Source organism: Oncorhynchus mykiss, chromosome 7 (genome assembly GCF_013265735.2).
Source record: "Oncorhynchus mykiss isolate Arlee chromosome 7, USDA_OmykA_1.1, whole genome shotgun sequence".
Taxonomy (NCBI): Eukaryota; Metazoa; Chordata; class Actinopteri; order Salmoniformes; family Salmonidae; genus Oncorhynchus; species Oncorhynchus mykiss.
In genome coordinates, this window is record NC_048571.1 from 72913211 (window position 1) to 72933705 (window position 20495).

The 20495-nt window shown below is 43.8% G+C and overlaps 1 protein-coding gene across 6 annotated transcripts in view; it reads left to right on the plus strand.

Annotated features, from left to right (window-relative positions):
• The first annotated feature begins 2699 nt into the window (after positions 1-2699).
• Positions 2700-20495, plus strand: part of rhobtb3 (Rho related BTB domain containing 3) — a 33484-nt gene continuing 15688 nt past the window's right edge. For 3 of the 6 annotated variants that reach the window (XR_005052662.1, XR_005052663.1, XM_021610541.2), the window contains exons 1-3: positions 2701-3332; positions 3786-4014; positions 12090-12282. Coding sequence is in view for 2 of the 6 variants with exons in the window: in XM_021610541.2 (XP_021466216.1) it covers positions 3331-3332; positions 3786-4014; positions 12090-12282 (424 nt within the window). In the remaining 4 variants the exon portion in view is untranslated. Of the gene's footprint in view, positions 3333-3785; positions 4015-12089; positions 12283-20495 lie in introns of all 6 variants that reach the window. The other 3 variants (XR_002474257.2, XR_005052661.1, XM_021610540.2) reach the window with 2 other exon arrangements.

The window sequence follows — 20495 nt, forward strand, 5'->3', positions numbered from 1 at the left end:
TATCCCCAAAATGTTTGTAACCACAGTGAAAGCCTGTTTTGGTGCTATATAGAACCTTTTTTAATGTTTCTTTCTAGAACCTTGTGAAAGGGTTATTTATAATAGCACCATACAGTTTCCATTTAGAACCTTGGGAGCATGGTTCTTTATTGAACCTTAAAAAAAGGGTTCTATATACTGTAGCACCCAAAAGAGGTCCGCTATGGTTACAAGACAAAGAACCCCTATCTGGTACTATTTAAAATAAAATAAAATAGTTCCTTTGAAAATCGAATCCACATATTACCAGCCAATTTCTCACCACAAAGGAACATTATTATGCTTGGAGTTGAGAGTGATCGGCCTAGTTGTACTATATCGGCCTTTGAATAGCAGAAGTCAGTGGTCCGGGAATTTGTGTGGGGGGCATATTAATATGCTCTCGTGCGTGAATGATCCTGTTTTCTTCTGCTGATCTGCAGTAACCTCCGATGCATGCGAATAGAGCCACAAGCCCTTATGTGACGCATTGCATTGCATCAAGACATGACAAATGCCCAAGGTAACATAAAGCTGAGCACAATAATAACTAAGAAATTAAATATTATAATATGGTGATGTAATTCACAAATGTAGGCATGCATAATCAAACTGTTGAATTCTATATGTTATTTTTAGGAGAGTCATGTCATGGAAAGGTAGGTTAACAGGCTCTTAGGCTTTATTTGGTTCCAGACAAGGGCACATTTGGTAAGCATTCCAGTGCAATGTTTGTGACTGTTTCTTTTGAAGTCATGAATATAAAATAGAAAACATGATTCGTCAGTCATAGTGCAGGTCTGAGTTCACCAACTCTGTTTGAACCCTGTTCGTCTATGCAGAAGACTGTGTTAGCCTACTAAGCTAAACGCTACTCATCGCGCAAGCTGAAACACCTGCATTACACTTCACCCCCCGCTTTGACCTCTTGTTCCTTGCAGAGATCCATCCAAGTCAGAACACCAATGTGACCCTGGGTTCGGACAGTGTTAGCCCGCTGAGCTAAGGTGCAAGGGCATTTGCTCTGGGAGTCAACGCAAATCTTCAGGTCTCACTTAAGCAAGATACTCTTCACATGAGCGTGGTTCACCGAACAACCCCTGCTACATATAGGCCGAATGGCTACCCCCAAGCCATTAGACTGCTGAGCAATTAATCAAATGGCCACCCAGACTATTTACATTACACTGCTGCTACTTGCTGTTTATTATCTATGCATAGTTACTTTACCCCCATCTACGTGTACAAATTACCTCGACTAACCTGTACCCTCGCACAATGACTTGGTACCCCTGAATATAGCCTTGTTACTGTTATTCTATTGTGTTACTTTTTATTACATTTTTTACTTTCGTTTATTTAGTAAATATTTTCTTAACTCTATTTCTTGAACTGCATTGTTGGTTAAGGGCTTGTAAGCATCTCACGGCACAAATTTGATTTGATTTGTCTTCATGTCTGTCCCCTTGAGGGAACAACCCCATTAAGATCCTGGGGTTTGTCCAAATGGGACTCTACCTACTGCACATAACTCATTAAAAGTGACAGACAGCTCGGTGCACTTAACATATCCTCTCACTTTTAGTGAGTTATGTGCAGTAGGTAGAGCCTACTGCAGTAGGTAGAGCCTACAGAGTCCCTACCCACTGCACATAACTCATTAAAAGTGAGAGGAATTGACATGTTAAGTGCACCGAGCTGTCTATTTGAACTACTGGCACACAGCTCGTACACCCATGCATACCCTACAAGACATGCCACAAGAGGTCTCTTCACAGTCCCCAAGTCCAGAACACACTATGGGATACACCTTATGGAACAGTGGGGACGGTGGAGCTACACAAACATAGGCACAGCCACATGCATACACACACACTTTAACATGCACACTATACACACACGTACACATGGATTTTGTATTGTAGATATGTGGTAGCGGTGGAGTAGGGGCCTGAGGGCACACATTGTGTTGCGAAACCAGTGAATGTATTGTAATGTTTTTAAAAATTGTATAAACTGCTTTCATTTTGCTGGACCCCAGGAAGAGTAGCTGCTGCCAATGGGGATCTGTAATAAATACAAATACTACAGTTTCACACTGCATCAATCAATTAACACCAATTATTCCATCGGCTCAAGCTTAATTAGCATATATGCCAGCTTTATCACGCCGTTATCTTCCAATTATGCCATTATCATTGCATAAGGCACACACTGTGCCTTGGTGTATAGGCCCTATTGGCGATCATGTCACGACTTCAAGAATTGCAAGTCAATTACATACATTGATTGGGAGAGTAAATGAGCCTCATTCATTATACATGATCATAGATTGCTGAGAGGCGCAATGTTGGAATAGAGAATTATCATGCAATCACTATATTATTATAGTGAGAATAGAGCGGTCCGGTGTTTGACACTTTGTCGCAGTGACATGTTTTGACGATAATCCCTCCTAATTTAGCTTCTGTTGTTGGAGTTATTTGTGTTCACAGCCACCGAATAATGCAAATCAAAGACCATGTTGTCAAACCCAATCACTTGCATTCATTATTATCTGCTGGAATAATAAGAATAAATAAGATTAGGTCAACGAACGGGCGAGTTTTTTTTATACAGAATATGGAGAAAGCAGTGGGTGTGTTGAGAGGGCCACGTAAAGAGTGGACATAACAATGCAATTTGGGCTGCGCGTCATTTGTGGACGTGTGCTGCTGTTGGCGTGTATGTACTGTAAGTGTGTGTCTAGTCTTTGTGTTGCTGAGTCAGGCGAGTCCACTCTCCAGAAGGTCTGTTGCTCTTTTCCAGTCTTTCCCCCTTCTCCCTCCCCCTCTCTGTATATTATCTCCCCACTTTTCTTCCTCTGCCCAGGGGACTTTGTTTTATAAGGTGACGTCCATTTTCATTGGATCGAGCCGTGACACGAGCCTCAGGTTCTGCTTTCTCCGCCTAGTTTTTTATTTTCATTTTTTTCTTACTGATTTACAAATTGTTTCTTTTTTTAGCGCATTGGTTGTCCATGTCGCCGGCTAGATCCAAGCGGTGTTTACATTGTTGCAAGCCTGGACGCAGCGTCTCTATGCGGACAGGACATTACCGTAAACTGTAGGAGGTTGTGCTTTATGAATGAACAACGAGAAGGAAATACAACAATCCAAACGTGATCGCGGTGAGCGAGCCACGGATATGAGGGATTAGCGTCCTTGTACCAGAGACTCATTGCGGAAAAGCCTTTCACTGCGGACTCATGTGAAAACGCATCGGGGGAGAACGTGTTTAAGAGGCATTGACCAGCGGAAAACCGTGGTGACCATGTAAGTTGCTCTCTGTACCTCCCCTTGCATGTATGTGCTTGCACCACACATGTTTCGCCAAAAATAGATTATAGGATTAGGCAATTGCCTAATGATAATAATAATATTTATAATAATAATAATAATAATGCAATTCTCTTCCAATTATTTTCTAATCTAAAAAATTCAGACGGAGTAAAGCCTGTCAAGTGTCATTCGCTCAATGACACAACGTGATGCATTGTCTCCGTGATTGACATGTATAATAAGGGAAAAATGCACTTCTTAATTCCCTCCTTGCTGCATCCCTCACAGGTACAGCATTAGAGACATGTTCACCACACTTTCCCCCTAAATTACATCCCCTCCTTTGCTGCATTCAACAATGTATTTGAGAGACCCATCACATTCACCCCCATGGTGTACCAGGTTCCGACTTTCACTGTGTCCCCCGCTGGTGTGCTTTGCTTACAGGTCCATTCATATTGTTGCGCTGGGGAGCGAGTGCCCCGGGGGAGCGAGGCCCGGGGAAGAGGCCATGGGTCAGGGCCAGCTCCAGGGGGGCCTGCTGTGGAGCTACTTGGGCCATGGAGCTGTGGCTGGAGGACCTGAGGAGACCAGTCTGTCCAACTCGGCCTTCATGGAGTACACATCCCGCGTGTTTGGAGACGTCACTGTGGTGGTGCAGGACTGCCCTAGCTGGGTGTGTGTGTGTGTGTGTGTGTGTGTGTGTGTGTGTGTGTGTGTGTGTGGTGAGTCAGAGGGTTGTTATGTAGGTTTGGCCCTGGAGCTGTTAGGGTGGGTGATTGTGTGGGGGGCTGTGATAGAGTAAAGGGAAGGGGGGCTGGAAAAGGGGGAGTACAAGAAATGGGGTTAGAGAGTGTTGCAAGTGAGAGACCAAATTACTTGCACAGTTCTGTAAGGTGATAAGAAATTATTGAGAGTTAAAACAGACAAGTAGGAAGACAATGACATCCTAATAAATGTCCCCTTCAGCGTCGTCCCCTATGGGAGTGTTTTATTTTTTTTGTAAATGAACTCAGTCCGGCATTTAACTTACTCTTGAAAGTTGTAATAGTAGAATGCACAAGGTGCAATTTCGAAATTGGATAGTGTATCATCAGTTTTTCTCTTGTCATTTGCATTTTAGTCATTTAGCAGACGCTCTTATCCAGAGCGACTTACATTTATTATTTATTTCGTCTTAAAATAGCTAGGTGGGACAACCACAAATCCCAGCTAGAATGTGGGGGTAGAGTGAAGTGCAAGTGTTGGTTTAGGAAAAAAAATAAGTGGGGGTGGTTGAGGTGGTTGAGGTGAGAAAGGGGATTAATTATTTAAGAAACTCTTTGAAGAGTTAGGGTTTCAGGTGCTTTTGGAAGATGGGAATCTGCTGTCCTAGCTTCAGGGGGAAGCTGGTTCCACCATTGGGGTGCCAGGATAGAGAAGAGCTTGGACTGGGCTGAGTGGGAGCTGCCCTCCCGTAGGGGTGGGAGGGCCAAGAGACCAGAGGTCGCAGAACGTGTTGCTTGGGTTGGGATATTGAGTTTGAGGGTGTAGGAGCAGTTCCCCTGGCTGCTCCGTAGGCAAACACCATAGTCTTGTATTGGATGTGAGCTTCGACTGGTAGCCAGTGGAGTGTGCGGAGGAGCGGGGTGACATGGGAGAACTTGGGAAGGTTGAAAAGCAGGCAGGCTGCTGTGTTCTGGATACATTGCAGGGGTTTGATGCACAAGCAGGGAGCCCAGCCAACAGTAAGTTGGCAGAAGTCCAGACTGGAGATGACAAGTACCTGGATTAGGACCTGCACCGCTTCATACTCTACAGATGTTGTAGAGCATGAACCTGCAGGAGCGAGTCACTGCTTTGATGTTTGCAGAGAATTACAGGGTGTTGTCCAGGGTAACGCCAAGGTTCTTTGCACTCTGGGAGGGCGACACTGGGGAGTTGTCAACCATGATGGAGAGGTCTTTGAGCGGGCAGGCCTTCCCTGGAAGGAAGAGATGCTTGGTTTTGTGAAGGTTGAGCTTGAGGTGGTGGGCTGACACCCAAGCTGAGATACCTGCCAGGCACGCAGAGATGCATGTTGCCACCCGGGTGTCGGGGGGGGGGGGGGAGTAGTTGAGTGTCATCCGCATAGCAGTGTTAGGAGAGACCATGTGAAGATATGACAAAGCCGAGTGACTTGGTGTATAAAAAGAAGAGGTCATAGAACTGAGCCCTGGGGGACACCAGTAATGAGAATACGTGGTGCAGACATAGATCCTCTCCACATCACCTGGTAGGAGTGGCCTGCCAGGTAGGATGCAATCGAAGAGTGTGCAGAGCCTGAGACGCCCAGCCCTGAGAAGGTGGAGAGGAGGATCTGATGGTTCATGGTTCTCGAAGGCAGTGGATAGATCTAGGAGGATGAGAACAGAAGAGAGAGAGTCAGCTTTGGCCGTGTGGAGAGCCTCCGTGACACAGAATCGACCAGTCTCGGTTGAGTGACCCGTCTTGAAGCCTGACTGGTTAGGTTCAAGAAGATCGTGCCTGACTGGTTAGGTTCAAGAAGATTGTTCTGAGAGAGATGATGAGAGTGTTGATCAGAGACAGCACGCTCAAGTGTTTTGGAAAGAAAAAAAAGAAGGGATACAGGATAAAGCATGCCTATCTATATAATGAATAGGAATTGGGTGGGTTGAGATGATTACATAGAAAAGCACTACACCTCTCTCTATAAGCTTCACTTATTCAAATGTTTTACTTGAACCCTAAATGGTTCTCAAGTAGATTACAAAGAAAAATTAATCCATTGTTTAAAAATTGCCTTTGCAGATTACCATGTCTCATTTTCTCTCTTTTTCAAACAAGCATTGCAGAGCTGGCAACAATTTAAATTTCATCCCCCTGAAAAGATAGAACAAATATTACAACAAATATTATAGATGAACTCAAATGTGCTGGTTGATAAAATACCTGTATTTATGAGAAAGATGTTTGAAAAGGTATTTTGTTCTTAAATTATATTGTATATTGGAATGGTAGAGTTATGTCCTTCATGGAGTTATCAGAATTGTATGGGAAGGTCTGCTCAATCCAAGAGTACAACCAATTGATTACAGCATTACCCCCAAAATGGAGGAGGCAGGAGGAGGTAGGGAACTGGTTTGTCTGCCCAATATAAAGGATCAAAACTGGCAAAGGAATAAAACTGGCATAAATAGGAAAGTATACCAGTTTCATTTGATGACCACGATGTTGACAACTGTGCAATACAAATTGCAAAGTAGTTGGGAAGAGATTTTTGATGTACCGATTCTATGGTACTTATGTATGAGTTGATATATAAAACGACACAAGATTCAAGACTTCATGCTTTTCAGCATGTTGAATATTTGGGGCATAAAATCCTCGAAGCTCTGCAGATTTTGTTTTGAGAATACAGAATCAATAGACCATTTATGTTGGTATTGCCCTCAAGTAGCCTGTTTCTGGTCTCAGGTTCAGGAATGGCTGAAAATGCATAGCATTGATCTAAAATTGACCCTAGAAATAGTACTGTTAGGAGATCTGGAGAGACTGGGTCAGTCAATTACTAATATACTAATACTCTTAGTCAAATTATTTATCTTCAACAACTCTGAATTCTATTCAATTAGATTGAAATTGTACGTTAAACATCACAGCACAGTTGGAAGATATGTTCCGTAGAAATCCGAAGAGGGTGGCCAGCAGAGATAGGTGGGATGGGCTGAGGGTTGGGATGTGGGTGGAATTAGAGACAAGTGGGAGTGGAGTTGCTGTGAATGATGGTGAAAGATAAAAGTCAAAAATAAAGTCAAAATAAAACATAGTAAAAAGTAAGCTTGAATGACATTGAGGGGCATTGTTTTAACAGCTAATGCCGGTTTGCCTGAGGCTGATGCCGTGCAGGTGTTTGTACACATGCATATACACACACTCTCATTCAAATACACACATACACGAACACACACACACATGTAATAGTGCCAGACATGCATTCAAACATATACAGTTGGCATCGCTGTTATGATTTTAGTTGTCCTTGATGTCCTTTGTTTATATTTATGTTTTTGCATTGTTGATTGCTGTTTTTCTTCTGCCGTTTTCTTTTTCTCTTTGGTTAATTTTCTTGGTTGTTGGTGCATTGAGGGGTTCTTGGGGTGGGGAATGGAATTTATTTTATTTATTTTCTTCTTGGGGGGGGGACTGTGGGAGGGGTCTCGGATGGTTGAGGGACATCTATTGGGGAACTGTGGGGGGATCTTGGAGGGTTTGGGCTCAAGTTTTGTGGCCTGGTGGGAGAACTGTCAATGTGCCCTTGAGCAGGGCATTGACCCTGGATGCTTCTGTGTGTCACTCTAAATGGGAGTCTGTTGGATGACTGCTGTGGTGTAGTTGTTGAGGGGCTTCACTGCAAGTATATTGTATGTTTATAAAGTAAAATAAAATAAAATAAAGTAAAAAAATAAATAAGGGATACAGGTCTATAGTTTCTGACGTCAGATGAGTCGAGTGTTGGTTCCTTGAAGAGGAGAGAGACATGGTCCATTTTGAAATGAGAGGGGATGCAGCCAGTGGTCAGGGATGAGTTGATGAGGGAAGTGAGAAGATCTCCAGAGATGGTTTGGAGAAGGGAGGAGGGGATGGGGTCAATCTGGCAGGTTGTTGGGCGGCCAGACCTCACTAGTCATAGGATTTTGTCTGGAGAGAGAGGGCAGAAAGAAGTCAAGGCGTACGGTAGTTCTGTGTCAGTGGGACCTGTGGACTCAATAGGCTGAGTGAATGAGGAGCAGATGTCGTCAACCTTTTTTTCAAAGTGGTTGATAAAGTTGTCCTCAGAGAGGGAGGAAGGGGGGGGGGGTGGAGGATTAAGAAGGTTTGAGAAGGTGGAAAATAGTTTCCTAGGGTTAGAGGAAGAACCTTGACATTTAGAGTGATAGAAAGTGGCTTTAGCAGCAGATACAGAGGAAGAGAAGGTAGAGAGGAGGAAGTGAAAAGATGATAGGTCCTCCGGAAGTTTAGTTTACCTCCATTTTCGCTCAGATGCCCGCAGCCTTGTTCTGTAAGTTCGCAATGAGTCACTCAGCCATGGAGCAGGAGGGGAGGGCCAAGCCGGCCTTGAGGAAAGGGGGCAGTGCGAGTCACTCATAGGATGCAGAAAGGGAGGAGAGTACGGTTGAAGAGACAGAATCCGGAGAAAGGAGGGAGAAGGATTTAGCAGAAGGGAGAGATGATAGAAGAGTAGAGAGTAGTGGGAGATAGAGAGCGAAGATTACGACGGCGCATGACCATCTGGGTAGGGGCTGAGTGGCTAGGGTTGGAGAAAGGGAGACAGAAATGGAAAGAAAGTAGTGATCAGAGACCTGGAAGGGGGTTGCAGTGACATTAGTAGGAGAACAGACTCTAGTAAAGATGAGGTCAAGCGTATTGCCTGCCTTGTGAATTGGAGGGGACTGGGAAAGGGTGAGGTCAAAAGAGGTAAGGAGGGGAATAGAGAGATCTGGAAATGTCAGGAGGTTGAAGTCTCCAAGTACGAAGAGTGGTGAGCCATCGTCAGGAAATTAGCTTATCAAGGTGTCAAGCTCATTGAGGGACTCTCCAAGGGCACCTGATGGGCGATAGATGATAACAATGTTATGCTTGAGTAGACAAGTGACAGTATGGAATTCAAATGAGTAGATTGACAGGTAAAAGAGGAAGAAAAGACAAAATCTCCACTTAGGACAAATTAGTAGCCCTGTGCCACCACCGCGACGACCTGATGCTCTTGGTCTATGAGAGAAAACGTAGTCAGATGAAGAGAGAGCAGCTGGAGTAGCATTGTTCTCTGGGGTTCTGTCAGGGCAAAAAAGTCAAGGGACTGGGTAGCATAGGCTGAGATGAACTCTGTGTTCTTGACTGCAGATCGGCAGTTCCAAATACGGCCAGAGACCTGGAATTTCACATGGGTTGTGCGCATAGGCTACACTAAATGACACGGAACAAAAATATAAACGCAACATGTAAAGTGTTGGTCCCATGTTTCATGAGGTGAAATAAAAGACCCCAGAAATGTCCCATATGCACAAAAAGCTTATTTCTCTCATAGGTTGTGCATACATTTGTTTACATCCTTGTTAGTGAGCATTTCTCCTTTGCCAAGATAATCCATCCACCTGACAGGTGTGGCATATCAAGAAGCTGATTAAACAGAATGATCATTACACAGGTGCACAAAATGTGCAGTTTTGTCACACAACACAATGCCACAGATGTTTTGAGGGAGTGTGCAATTGGCATGCTGACTGCAGGAATGTCCACCAGAGCTGTTGCCAGAGAAATTAATGTAATTTTCTCTACCATAAACCGCCTCCAACGTTGTTTTAGAGAACTTGTCAGTACATCCAGCTCGGCTCACAACCGCAGACCACGTGTATGGCGTTGTGTGGGGGTGAGCGGTGTGCTGATGTCAACGCTGTGAACAGAGTGCCCCATAAAATATATTTGTTTAACACTTTTTTGGTTACTACATGATGCCATATGTGTTATTGTGTTATGTGTTATTGTCTTCACTCCACTTTCAGTATTGAAGGGTTGCAGCCAAGGGCTGGGGAGTGTCTGTAAAGCCTGCAGGGAGAGGAGCAAACAGGGTATAGAGAAAACACATACAGTTGACAAAGCTACAAAAGAACCAAAGGAAATCATCAGAAAATACACTATATATACAAAAGTATTTGGACACCCTTCAAATTAGTGGATTCAACTATTTCAGCCACAAACAATGCTGACGGGTATAAAGTTTAGCACACAACAATGCAATCTCCATAGACAAACATTGGCAGTAGAGAGGTTGTTACTGACAATGGCATTTGATATTTTCAGTGGTATTGTTAACAAATACGCCACCATAAAGAAAATGAGAATTAAAAACTAGTTAAACCGTGATTTTGCAGAGTTCTCCACTTCAAGAATTGCATTTGGTGAAAGGTTCGGTGCATGCATACTCAGGCTGACTGACTATCGTTCAGGCAAATTAGAAATAAGTGCACTCAGGCTATACGGAAGGCCAAAGTTAGTTACTTGAAGGAGCAGTTCTCTCTCTGTGAGTCTAACCTCAAGAAGTTCTTGAAAACGGTTAATGACCTGGATAATAAACCCTCCTCCTCACAGCTGCCCATGTCCCTTAATGTTGATGATGTGGCTGTTACTGACAAAAAGCACATGGCTGAGCTCTTTAATCACCACTTCATTAAGTCAGGATTCCTATTTGACTCAGCCATGCCTCCATATTAAGGCCCATGATTTTGGAATGAGATGTTCGACGAGCAGGTGTCCACATACTTTTTGTCATGTAGTGTAACTAGGGAGTAGGCAAGATAAGTGAGAGAGTGGTGTGGAGCCTTCCTCTCTTTCCTTCCTTGAATAACTTCACAGAGCAGTCTTTGTTTTTCAGACGGTCTTACAGCTGCTGCTGAGCAACCAGGGGAGACTGAAGTACTAACACTAATTGCTAATTATCTAGCAGAGGTGAAGAGCAAAGCTCCCAGTATTAATTGATGATTGCCTAGGAGAGGAGAAACCACTCCCCCTCCAATACAGCAACTGATTACCAAAACAAGTCACAAATTGCCCTGCACCTTATTCCTGGTTGATGTTATGAGCGGTCAGCAGTTCACACACCAAGTAGGCTACTATGAAGTCAGGCAGCACTTAAAGTAGTTGGCCCTTGCAAACAAAAATACAGTACTAAACAACAACAGATAAAGACAAAAAATATACTTATCACTCCTGGAGATGTATCCTAGAGATATCAGGAGTCCTCTAGCTATAGAATGAAGCACCTAGAGAGCTATTTATAACTTGTCAAAAATGTCCAGATCAACTAGGCATTGTCAGCTATGTTTTGTAGCTAGGTTTTTTAGCCCATATATTTTGTAGTAATGTTCAAGTCACTCAAATATCACGAGTACACGTTAGACATGGTAAAATGTATAGAATTGCAAGAAAATGTTTTAAAACTGCAACATTTTCTCTGCATCCCATGACAAAATGTGTAGAATGGCTGGAAATAGGGAGAGCTTTGTCTTCTCCACAACGGTGGCTAATCTTTTCCCTTTCAGGATAGATTTGATTAGTGGAGACAGACGGAGGTTATCAGGGGCCAAGCCAAGCCAGTCCAATAAGCAGGCAGGGAAGAAAGGCCTTTGTTTTATCACAAGACCATTGTCATCATAAAGGAGTTAGTGAGTCATTCTGCCAGCCACTGTTGATGTTTGTTTACCCGGCTGGCTTGATTGTGACGCGTGCTCTTGAGATGTGACCGCATTTTGAATTCCAAAACCGTTTTTAGCAGAGGCAGCGGAACAAATCTAACCACTTCTTCTCTGAGGGCGTAGATGAGATAGCATGTAATTAAGCATACCACAGCTACTGTTACTATTTTAAATCTTTTTCCGGTATAAAACCTTTGGGGCCTGTTTGGTTTAGGCCAGACCTGGGTTCAAATTCTATTTGAAATCTCTTAAATATGTGGGCGTTGGCTTTAGCCTGCCTGGAGTATCAGATGGGTGGGGTATAATTTTTTGAAGCCACTCTATTGGTTCCTTTAAGACAGGCAAGCTGAATCAAGCACAACTAAGGAAATTTAAATTATTTCCAAAATATTTGAACCCAGGTCTGATGGAGACTGATTGCAAGTCTCAATTTGCATTTCTTTTTAGTCCAGGATGGGTCCTGGAAATGGCCCTTATAATGTTCATGCATGACTAATGAGATTGGTGTGTGTGTGGACAGGATCTGTTGGACAGTGACTGGGCCGGCGTGCGGAGCGTTCTAGAACAGGCTGACATCCTGGTTATCAAGTACTCGGTCAACGACAAGCTGGCCTTCCAGCAAGTGCGCAACGGATACGCCCCTAGACTTCGCCCCCTCCTACACCACTGGGGCATGCCTGTTATTCTGGTTGCTGTGGGCGCCCGCCTAAACGGTGAGATAACATTGGTCTATCCTCGACCACAACACCATTTTGTCCTGTTGTGTTCTTGTGCTATATTTTGTATTGCCGTGTACCAGTGACGGTCAGTGCCGTTTCAGATGAGGGAGGAATTTTTACATTTTTTATGAGCATGGCCTTATGTCTATTACAGCATATTGGATGACTGTCATTTATATTCCATTCACCCAGTTAAATGTAACAGCGATAGGTTTAGGCTACTACACTACATCAAATATTCCCTATACACATCATGAGGTTGCTACAACCTAGCCTATGAATGAAAGTTTTCAACGTAGTTCCACACAGGTTGAGAGACACATTTGAGGTGACAAACCGTGAAACATGGACAGACAGGGACATTCAATACCGCCTTGCACACTCTTGCCTTCATCTAGCTAATCTAGGGTGTAATCATTAGCCCTACAGTTGCAAACAAGAGTTTCTATTGGAGAAATTCAGGTATGTTTATCCCCGTTTTGTGCCGTTTGCTTCTGTTGAAGAAACGTTTTTCAACAGAATTGGTGGAATGAATACACCCCTGATCACACGCACACACAGTTCAGTTTCATAGAATCCACATTGTATCCATTCTTGCGTCTACATTATGCACTCTCCTCCTTTCACCTCTTTCCATCGCCTGTGGACTTCAATGCACAACACATCAGCTTTATGGGACCAGGCGAAAAAACCTTTCCAAGCAAAACCTGCTACACACAGCCTAGATCAAATAAAATGTATTTATATAGCCCTTCGTACATCAGCTGATATCTCAAAGTGCTGTACAGAAACCCAGCCAAAAAACCCAAACAGCAAGCAATGCAGGTGTTGAAGCAGGTTGGCTAGGAAAAACTCCCTAGAAAGGCCAAAACCTAGGAAGAAACCTAGAGAGGAACCAGGCTATGAGGGGTGGCCATTCCTCTTCTGGCTGTGCCGGGTGGAGATTATAACAGAACATGGCCAAGATGTTCAAATGTTCATAAATTACCAGCATGGTCAAATAATAGGTCTGGGACAGGTAGCACGTCCGGTGAACAGGTCAGGATTCCATAGCCGCAGGCAGAACAGTTGAAACTGGAGCAGCAGCACGGCCAGTTGGACTGGGGACAGCAAGGAGTCATCATGCCAGGTAGTCCTGAGGCATCCTCAGAGAGAAAGAATTAGAGTGAGCATACTTAAATTTACACAGGACACCAGATAAGACAGGATAAGTACTCCAGATATAACAAACTGACCCTAGACCCCCGACACAAACTACTGCAGCATAAATACTGGCGGCTGAGACAGGAGGGGTCAGGAGACACTGTGGCCCCATCCGATGATACCCCCGGACAGGGCCAAACAGGAAGGATATAACCCCACCCACTTTGCCAAAGCACAGCCCCCACACCACTAGAGGGATATCTTCAACCACCAACTTACCATCCTGAGACAAGGCCGAGTATAGCCCACAAAGATCTCCGCCACGGCACAACCCAAGGGGGGGCGCCAACCCAGACAGGAAGATCACGTCAGTGACTCAACCCACTCAAGTGACGCACCCCTCCTAGGGACGGCATGAAAGAGCACCAGTAAGTCAGTGACTCAGCCCCTGTAATAGGGTTAGAGGCAGAGAATCCCAGTGGAAAGAGGGGAACCGGCCAGGCAGAGACAGCAAGGGTGGTTCGTTGCTCCAGAGCCTTTCCGTTCACCTTCACACTCCTGGACCAGACTACACGCAATCATATGACCCACTGAAGAGATGAGTCTTCAGTAAAGACTTAAAGGTTGAGACCGAGTTTGCGTCTCTCACATGGATAGGCAGACCATTCCATAAAAATGGAGCTCTATAGCAGAAAGCCCTGCCTCCAGCTGTTTGCGTAGAAATTCTAGGGACAATTAGGAGGCCTGCATCTTGTGACCATAGCGTACGTGTAGGTATGTACAGCAGGACCAAATCAGAGAAATAGGTAGGAGCAAGCCCATGTAATGATTTGTAGGTTAGCAGTAAAACCTTGAAATCAGCCCTTGCCTTGACAGGAAGCCAGTGTAGGGACGCTAGCACTGGAGTAATATGATATTTTTTTTGGCTCTAGTCAGGATTCTAGCAGCCGTATTTAGCACTAACTGAAGTTTATTTAGTGCTTTATCCGGGTAGCCGGAAAGTAGAGCATTGCAGTAGTCTAACCTAGAAGTAACAAAAGCATGGATACATTTTTCTGCATCATTTTTGGACAGAAAGTTTCTGATTTTTGCAACGTTTGGTAGATGGAAAAAGCTGTCCTTTAAACAGTCTTGATATGTTCGTCAAAAGAGAGATCAGAGTAACGCCGAGGTCCTTCACAGTTTTATTTAAGACGACTGTACAACCATTAAGATTAATTGTCAGTATCAACAGAAGATCTCTTTGTTTCTTGGGACCTAGAACAAGCATCTCTGTTTTGTCCGAGTTTAGAAATAGGAAGTTTGCAGCCATCCACTTCCTTATGTCTGAAACACAGGCTTCTAGCAAGGACAATTTTGGGGCTTCACCATGTTTCATTGAAATGTACAGCTGTGTGTCATCTGCATAGCAGTGAAAGTTAACATTATGTTTTCGAATGGCATCCCCAAGAGGTAAAATATATATTGAAAATAATGGTGGTCCTAAAACGGAACCTTGAGGAACACCAAAATGTACAGTTGATTTGTCAGAGGACAAACCATTCACAGAGACAAACTGATATCATTCCGACAGATAAGATCTAAACCAGGCCAGAACTTGTCCGTGTAGACCAATTTGGGTTTCCAATCTCTCCAAAAGAATGTGGTAATCGATGGTATCAAAAGCAACACTAAGGTCTAGGAGCACGAGGACAGATGCAGAGCCTCGGTCTGATGCCATTAAAAGGTCATTTACCACCTTCACAAGTGCAGTCTCAGTGCTATGATGGGGTCTAAAACCAGACTGAAGCATTTTGTATACATTGTTTGTCTTCAGGAAGGCAGTGAGTTGCTGCGCAACAGCCTTTTCTAAAATTTTTGAGAGGAATGGAAGATTCGATATAGGTCGATAGTTTTTGATATTTTCTGGGTCAAGGTTTGGCTTTTTCAAGAGAGGCTTTATTACTGCCACTTTTAGTGAGTTTGGTACACATCTTGTGGATAGAGAGCCGTTTATTATGTTCAACATAGGAGGGCCAAGCACAGGACGCAGCTCTTTCAGTAGTTTAGTTGGAATAGGGTCCAGTATGCAGCTTGAAGATTTAGAGGCCATGATTATTTTCATCATTGTGTCAAGAGATATAGTACTAAAACACTTGAGTGTCTCTCTTGATCCTAGGTCCTGGCAGAGTTGTGTAGACTCAGGACAACTGAGCTTTGAAGGAATACACAGATTTAAAGAGGAGTCTGTAATTTGCTTTCTAATAATCATGAACTTTTCCTCAAAGAAGTTCATGAATTTATTACTGCTGAAGTGAAAGCCATTCTCTCTTGGGGAATGCTGCTTTTTAGTTAGCTTTGCGACAGTATCAAAAAGGAATTTCGGATTGTTCTTATTTTCCTCAATTAAGTTAGAAAAATAGGATGATCGAGCAGCAGTAAGGGCTCTTCGGTACTGCACGGTACTGTCTTTCCAAGCTAGTCGGAAGACTTCCAGTTTGGTGTGGCGCCATTGCCGTTCCAATTTTCTGGAAGCTTGCTTCAGAGCTCGGGTATTTTCTGTGTACCAGGGAGCTAGTTTCTTATGAGAAATGTTTTTAGTTTTTAGGGGTGCAACTGCATCTAGGATATTGCGCAAGGTTAAATTGAGTTCCTCAGTTAGGTGGTTAACTGATTTTTGTCCTCTGGCGTCCTTGGGTAGACAGAGGGAATCTGGAAGGACATCAAGGAATCTTTGTGTTGTCTGTGAATTTATAGCACGACTTTTGATGATCCTTGGTTGGGGTCTGAGCAGATTATTTGTTGCAATTGCAAACATAATAAAATGGTGGTCCGATAGTCCAGGATTATGAGCAAAAACATTAAGATCCACAACATTTATTCCATGGGACAAAACTAGGTCCAGCGTATGACTGTGACAGTGAGTGGGTCCAGAGACATGTTGGACAAAACCCACTGAGTCGATGCCTTTTGGAGAGGGTCTGTGGAGAGGGTCTGTGGATTTTTCCATGTGAATATTAAAGTCACCAAAAATTGGAATATTATCTGCTATGACTACAAGGTCCGATAGGAATTCAGGGAACTCAATGAGGAAAGCTGTATATGGTCCAGGAGGCCTGTAAACAGTAGCTATAAAAAAGTGATCGAGTAGGCTGCATAGATTTCATGACTAGAAGCTCAAAAGACGAAAACATGATTTTTTTTTTTTGTAAATTGAAATTTGCTATAGTAAATGTTAGCAACACCTCCGCCTTTGCGGGATGCACGGGGGATATGGTCACTAGTGTAACCAGGAGGTGAGGCCTCATTTAACACAGTAAATTAATCCGGTTTAAGCCATGTTTCAGTCAGGCCAATCACATCAAGATTATGATAAGTGATTATTTCATTGTCTATAATTGCCTAATTGCCTATTTTGAGATGTGAGGTATCACGATCTCTTTCAATAATGACAGAAATGGAGGAGGTCTATATCCTAATGAGATTGCTAGGGCGAACACCGCCATGTTTAGTTTTGCCCAACCCAGGTCGAGGCACAGACACGGTCTCAATGGGGATAGCTGAGCTGACTACACTGACTGTGCTAGTGGCAGACTCCACTAAGCTGGCAGGCTGGCTAACAGCCTGCTGCCTGGCCTGCACCCTATTTAATTGTGGAGCTAGAGGAGTTAGAGCCCTGTCTATGTTGGTAGATAAAATGAGAGCACCCCTCCAGCTAGGATGGAGTCCGTCACTCCTCAGCAGGCCAGGCTTGGTCCTGTTTGTGGGTGAGTCCCAGAAAGAGGGCCAATTATCTACAAATTCTATCTTTTGGGAGGGGCAGAAAACAGTTTTCAACCAGCGATTGAGTTGTGAGACTCTGCTGTAGAGCTCATCACTCCCCCTAACTGGGAGGGGTCCAGAGACAATTACTTGATGCCGACACATCTTTTTAGCTGATTTACACCCTGAAGCTATGTTGCACTTGGTGACCTCTGACTGTTTCATCCTAACATCGTTGGAGCCGACGTGGATAACAATATCTCGGCAGTTTTAGCTTTAGCCAGCACCATCTTCAGATTAGCCTTAACGTCGGTAGCCCTGCCCCCTGGTAAACAGCGTATGATCGCTGGATGATTCGTTTTAAGTCTAATACTGCGGGTAATGGAGTCGCCAATGACTAGGGTTTTCAATTTGTCAGAGCTAATGGTGGGAAGCTTCGGCGTCTCAGACCCCGTAACGGGAGGAGTAGAGACAAGAGAAGGCTCGGCCTCTGACTCCGACTCGCTGCTTAATGGGGAAAACCGGTTGAAAGTTTCTGACGGCTGAATGAACGACACCGGTTGAGCATTCCTACAGCATTTCTCTCCAGAAACCATGAGAAAGTTGTCCGGCTGCGGGGACCGTGCGATGGGAGTTATACTAACGTTACTATCTGTACTTACTGGTGGCACAGAAGCTGTTTCATCCTTTCCTACACTGAAATGACCCTTGCCTAACAATTGCGTCTGAAGCTGGGCTTGTAGCACAGCTATCCTCGCCGTAAGGCGATCGTTCTCCTGTATATTATGAGTACAGCGACTGCGATTAGAAGGCATCATGTTAATGTTACTACTTAGCTTCGGCTGTTGGAGGTCTTGACGAACCACATCCAGATAAAGCGTCCGGAGTGAAAAAGTTGAATTAAAAAAAGTTGAGTGAGGGAAAAACCCAAAATATAAACGGTAATTAAAAAGTAAAAACCGTAAAGTTGTCAGGTAGCAAAGTAAGGTTGGCAACAAAATGCACAGCAACATGTAAACAAGTCTGCAAGTTGTCGTTGTCACCATATTAGCTAAAGTAACGTCATAGTCAGCTAGGCTAATAGAACTAACACGTAAGTGAACTCACTACAATCATGCAGTAACGTTACAGTGTACAGTCAGTAACCAGTTACACCGGCAGGCCCCGGTGGCAATAAATTTGTTAAACCAAAAGCTTACCTTGACTTGGAACAGTTCCAGTGTTGTGTTGGATAGTCATAGCCAGCTAGCTAACATAGCATCCCTCTGTTTGAGCAGGGTGTTTTTGTAGGCTAAATTAGCTAGCAGGATTAGAGGAGTTAGAGCCCTGTCTATGTTGGTAGATAAGATGAGAGCACCCCTCCAGCTAGGATGGAGTCCGTCACTCCTCAGCAGGCCAGGCTTGGTCCTGTTTGTGGGTGAGTCCCAGAAAGAGGGTCAACTATCTACAAATTCTATCTTTTGGGAGTGAAACTGAAAAAGTGACACACTCTCTCTCTCTTGCTTCTCCTTCATTTAGGAATAAATCAATGTTAAAAACTGCACAACTATTTTATTTTTCTCCCTTTGAGTCAACTACTCACCACATTTAATGCACTGCAGTGCTAGTTGGCTGTAGTTTATGCTTTCAGTACTAGATTAATTCCCTGATCCTTTGATTGGGTGGACAACATGTCAGTTCATGCTGCAAGAGCTCTGATAGGTTGGAGGATGTCCTCCGGAAGTTATCATAATTACAGTGTAAGTCCATGGCAGGGTGTGAGAACCGTGAGCCTCCTAGGTTTTGTATTGAAGTCAATGCACTCAGAGGAGGACAGAAGCTATCTGTCCTCCGGCTACACCATGGTGCTACCCTGTAGAGGGCTGTTGAGGCTACTGCAGACCTTATTTGGAAAATAGTGTGTTTTAATCTATTATTTGGTGACGTGATTATATTTAGTATAGTTTTATCTAAAAAGTTTTTAAATGTTTTAACATGTTTATTTTTATTAAATTCACTGAGGAGGATGGTCCTCCCCTTCCTCATCTGAGGATCCTCCACTGCCATGTACTTACCACATGCCAGGTTGCCATTGTCTTTATTAACCTGCCTGGTTAAATAAAGATGACATTTTGTATAATGAGTCAAGTGGGGAAGTTTTGTTCAGCAGTCTTACAATCCATTGCAGTCAATGGTTCCCTCACAGCACTTTTAGAAACACGACATTGACTGGATATGAGGCCTCTCACACCAGTCATAATAGGTTATTGCTTCCAACCATGTTAATGCCATCTGACATAACTCTGTTACGATGCAATAAACTGAAACTAAACTAATATCATCCAAAAATATAATCTATAGCATTTTGTGTATTTTGAAAATATGGCTACATTACATACTGTAGGAGCAGAGGAAATGGCTGAAGGAGTGGATTTGTCTTTTCAGTTAAGAGGATGATTCTCATTTTATGATTAAATCTCAAACAGCCTTCAGGCTTTTGTATCTAAGTAATGTGTCTTCGTGGTTTAAACAACAAACAAACCAAGCATAATCTGGTGCAAGAAAGAAGTAGGCAAAGTCCAAACCCTGACACACACACATTGAGTGGTACAGTGACACCTGGTATTACCCAGGTCAGTGGTGTTAAACTAGCAAAGTATTAACCATCATGCCCACTTTAATGTCTATGCTTCTGTGTCCCCATCTTTTTTATTTCAGTGGTGTAAATGAATACGCCACATTCATGATGGGTTATTTTTAGCTTGGTGAGATGTTTTAAGATCTTGCCAGAGCTTCATTGCAAGATGATAATAGTATTTGATAACTCTTTGGTGGTGAGAGAGGGGGCTTGTGGGATGGTGGTGGATCTGACACCCTGTTTTTGTATTGTTTTGTCGCTGCTTTATTGTCTGTGCTAAAGCTATCCCCAAATGAATGTGGCGGATGACAGCTGCATGCAGTTGTTTCCTGTTGCCTTGGTTAGGTGACTTAGGGCAAAATCATTGCAGCACACACGCACACACACACACACACACACACACAAACGCACAACAGACAGTGTCTACCTTTCACTCTATGCCTGCAGTTTTATTAGCAGTGATTTATTCCTTGCATTTGGCACTGAGCAGACCGCCCCACTATGTCTCGCTCTCTGGCTCCTTCACCACGTCTTTTTACTTCTCCCTACATTTCCCTCTTAAATGTAATCCAGAGTCCACAGACGCAGAGATGCGATAATCCGGCTTCCCATTGTGACATAGCCGCGTGGCTCTGAGTCCACCATCCGCAAGGGACGCAAAAGCCCAAAACGCACCCCTCCCCAAAAATCCCAACCAACGCGGCTC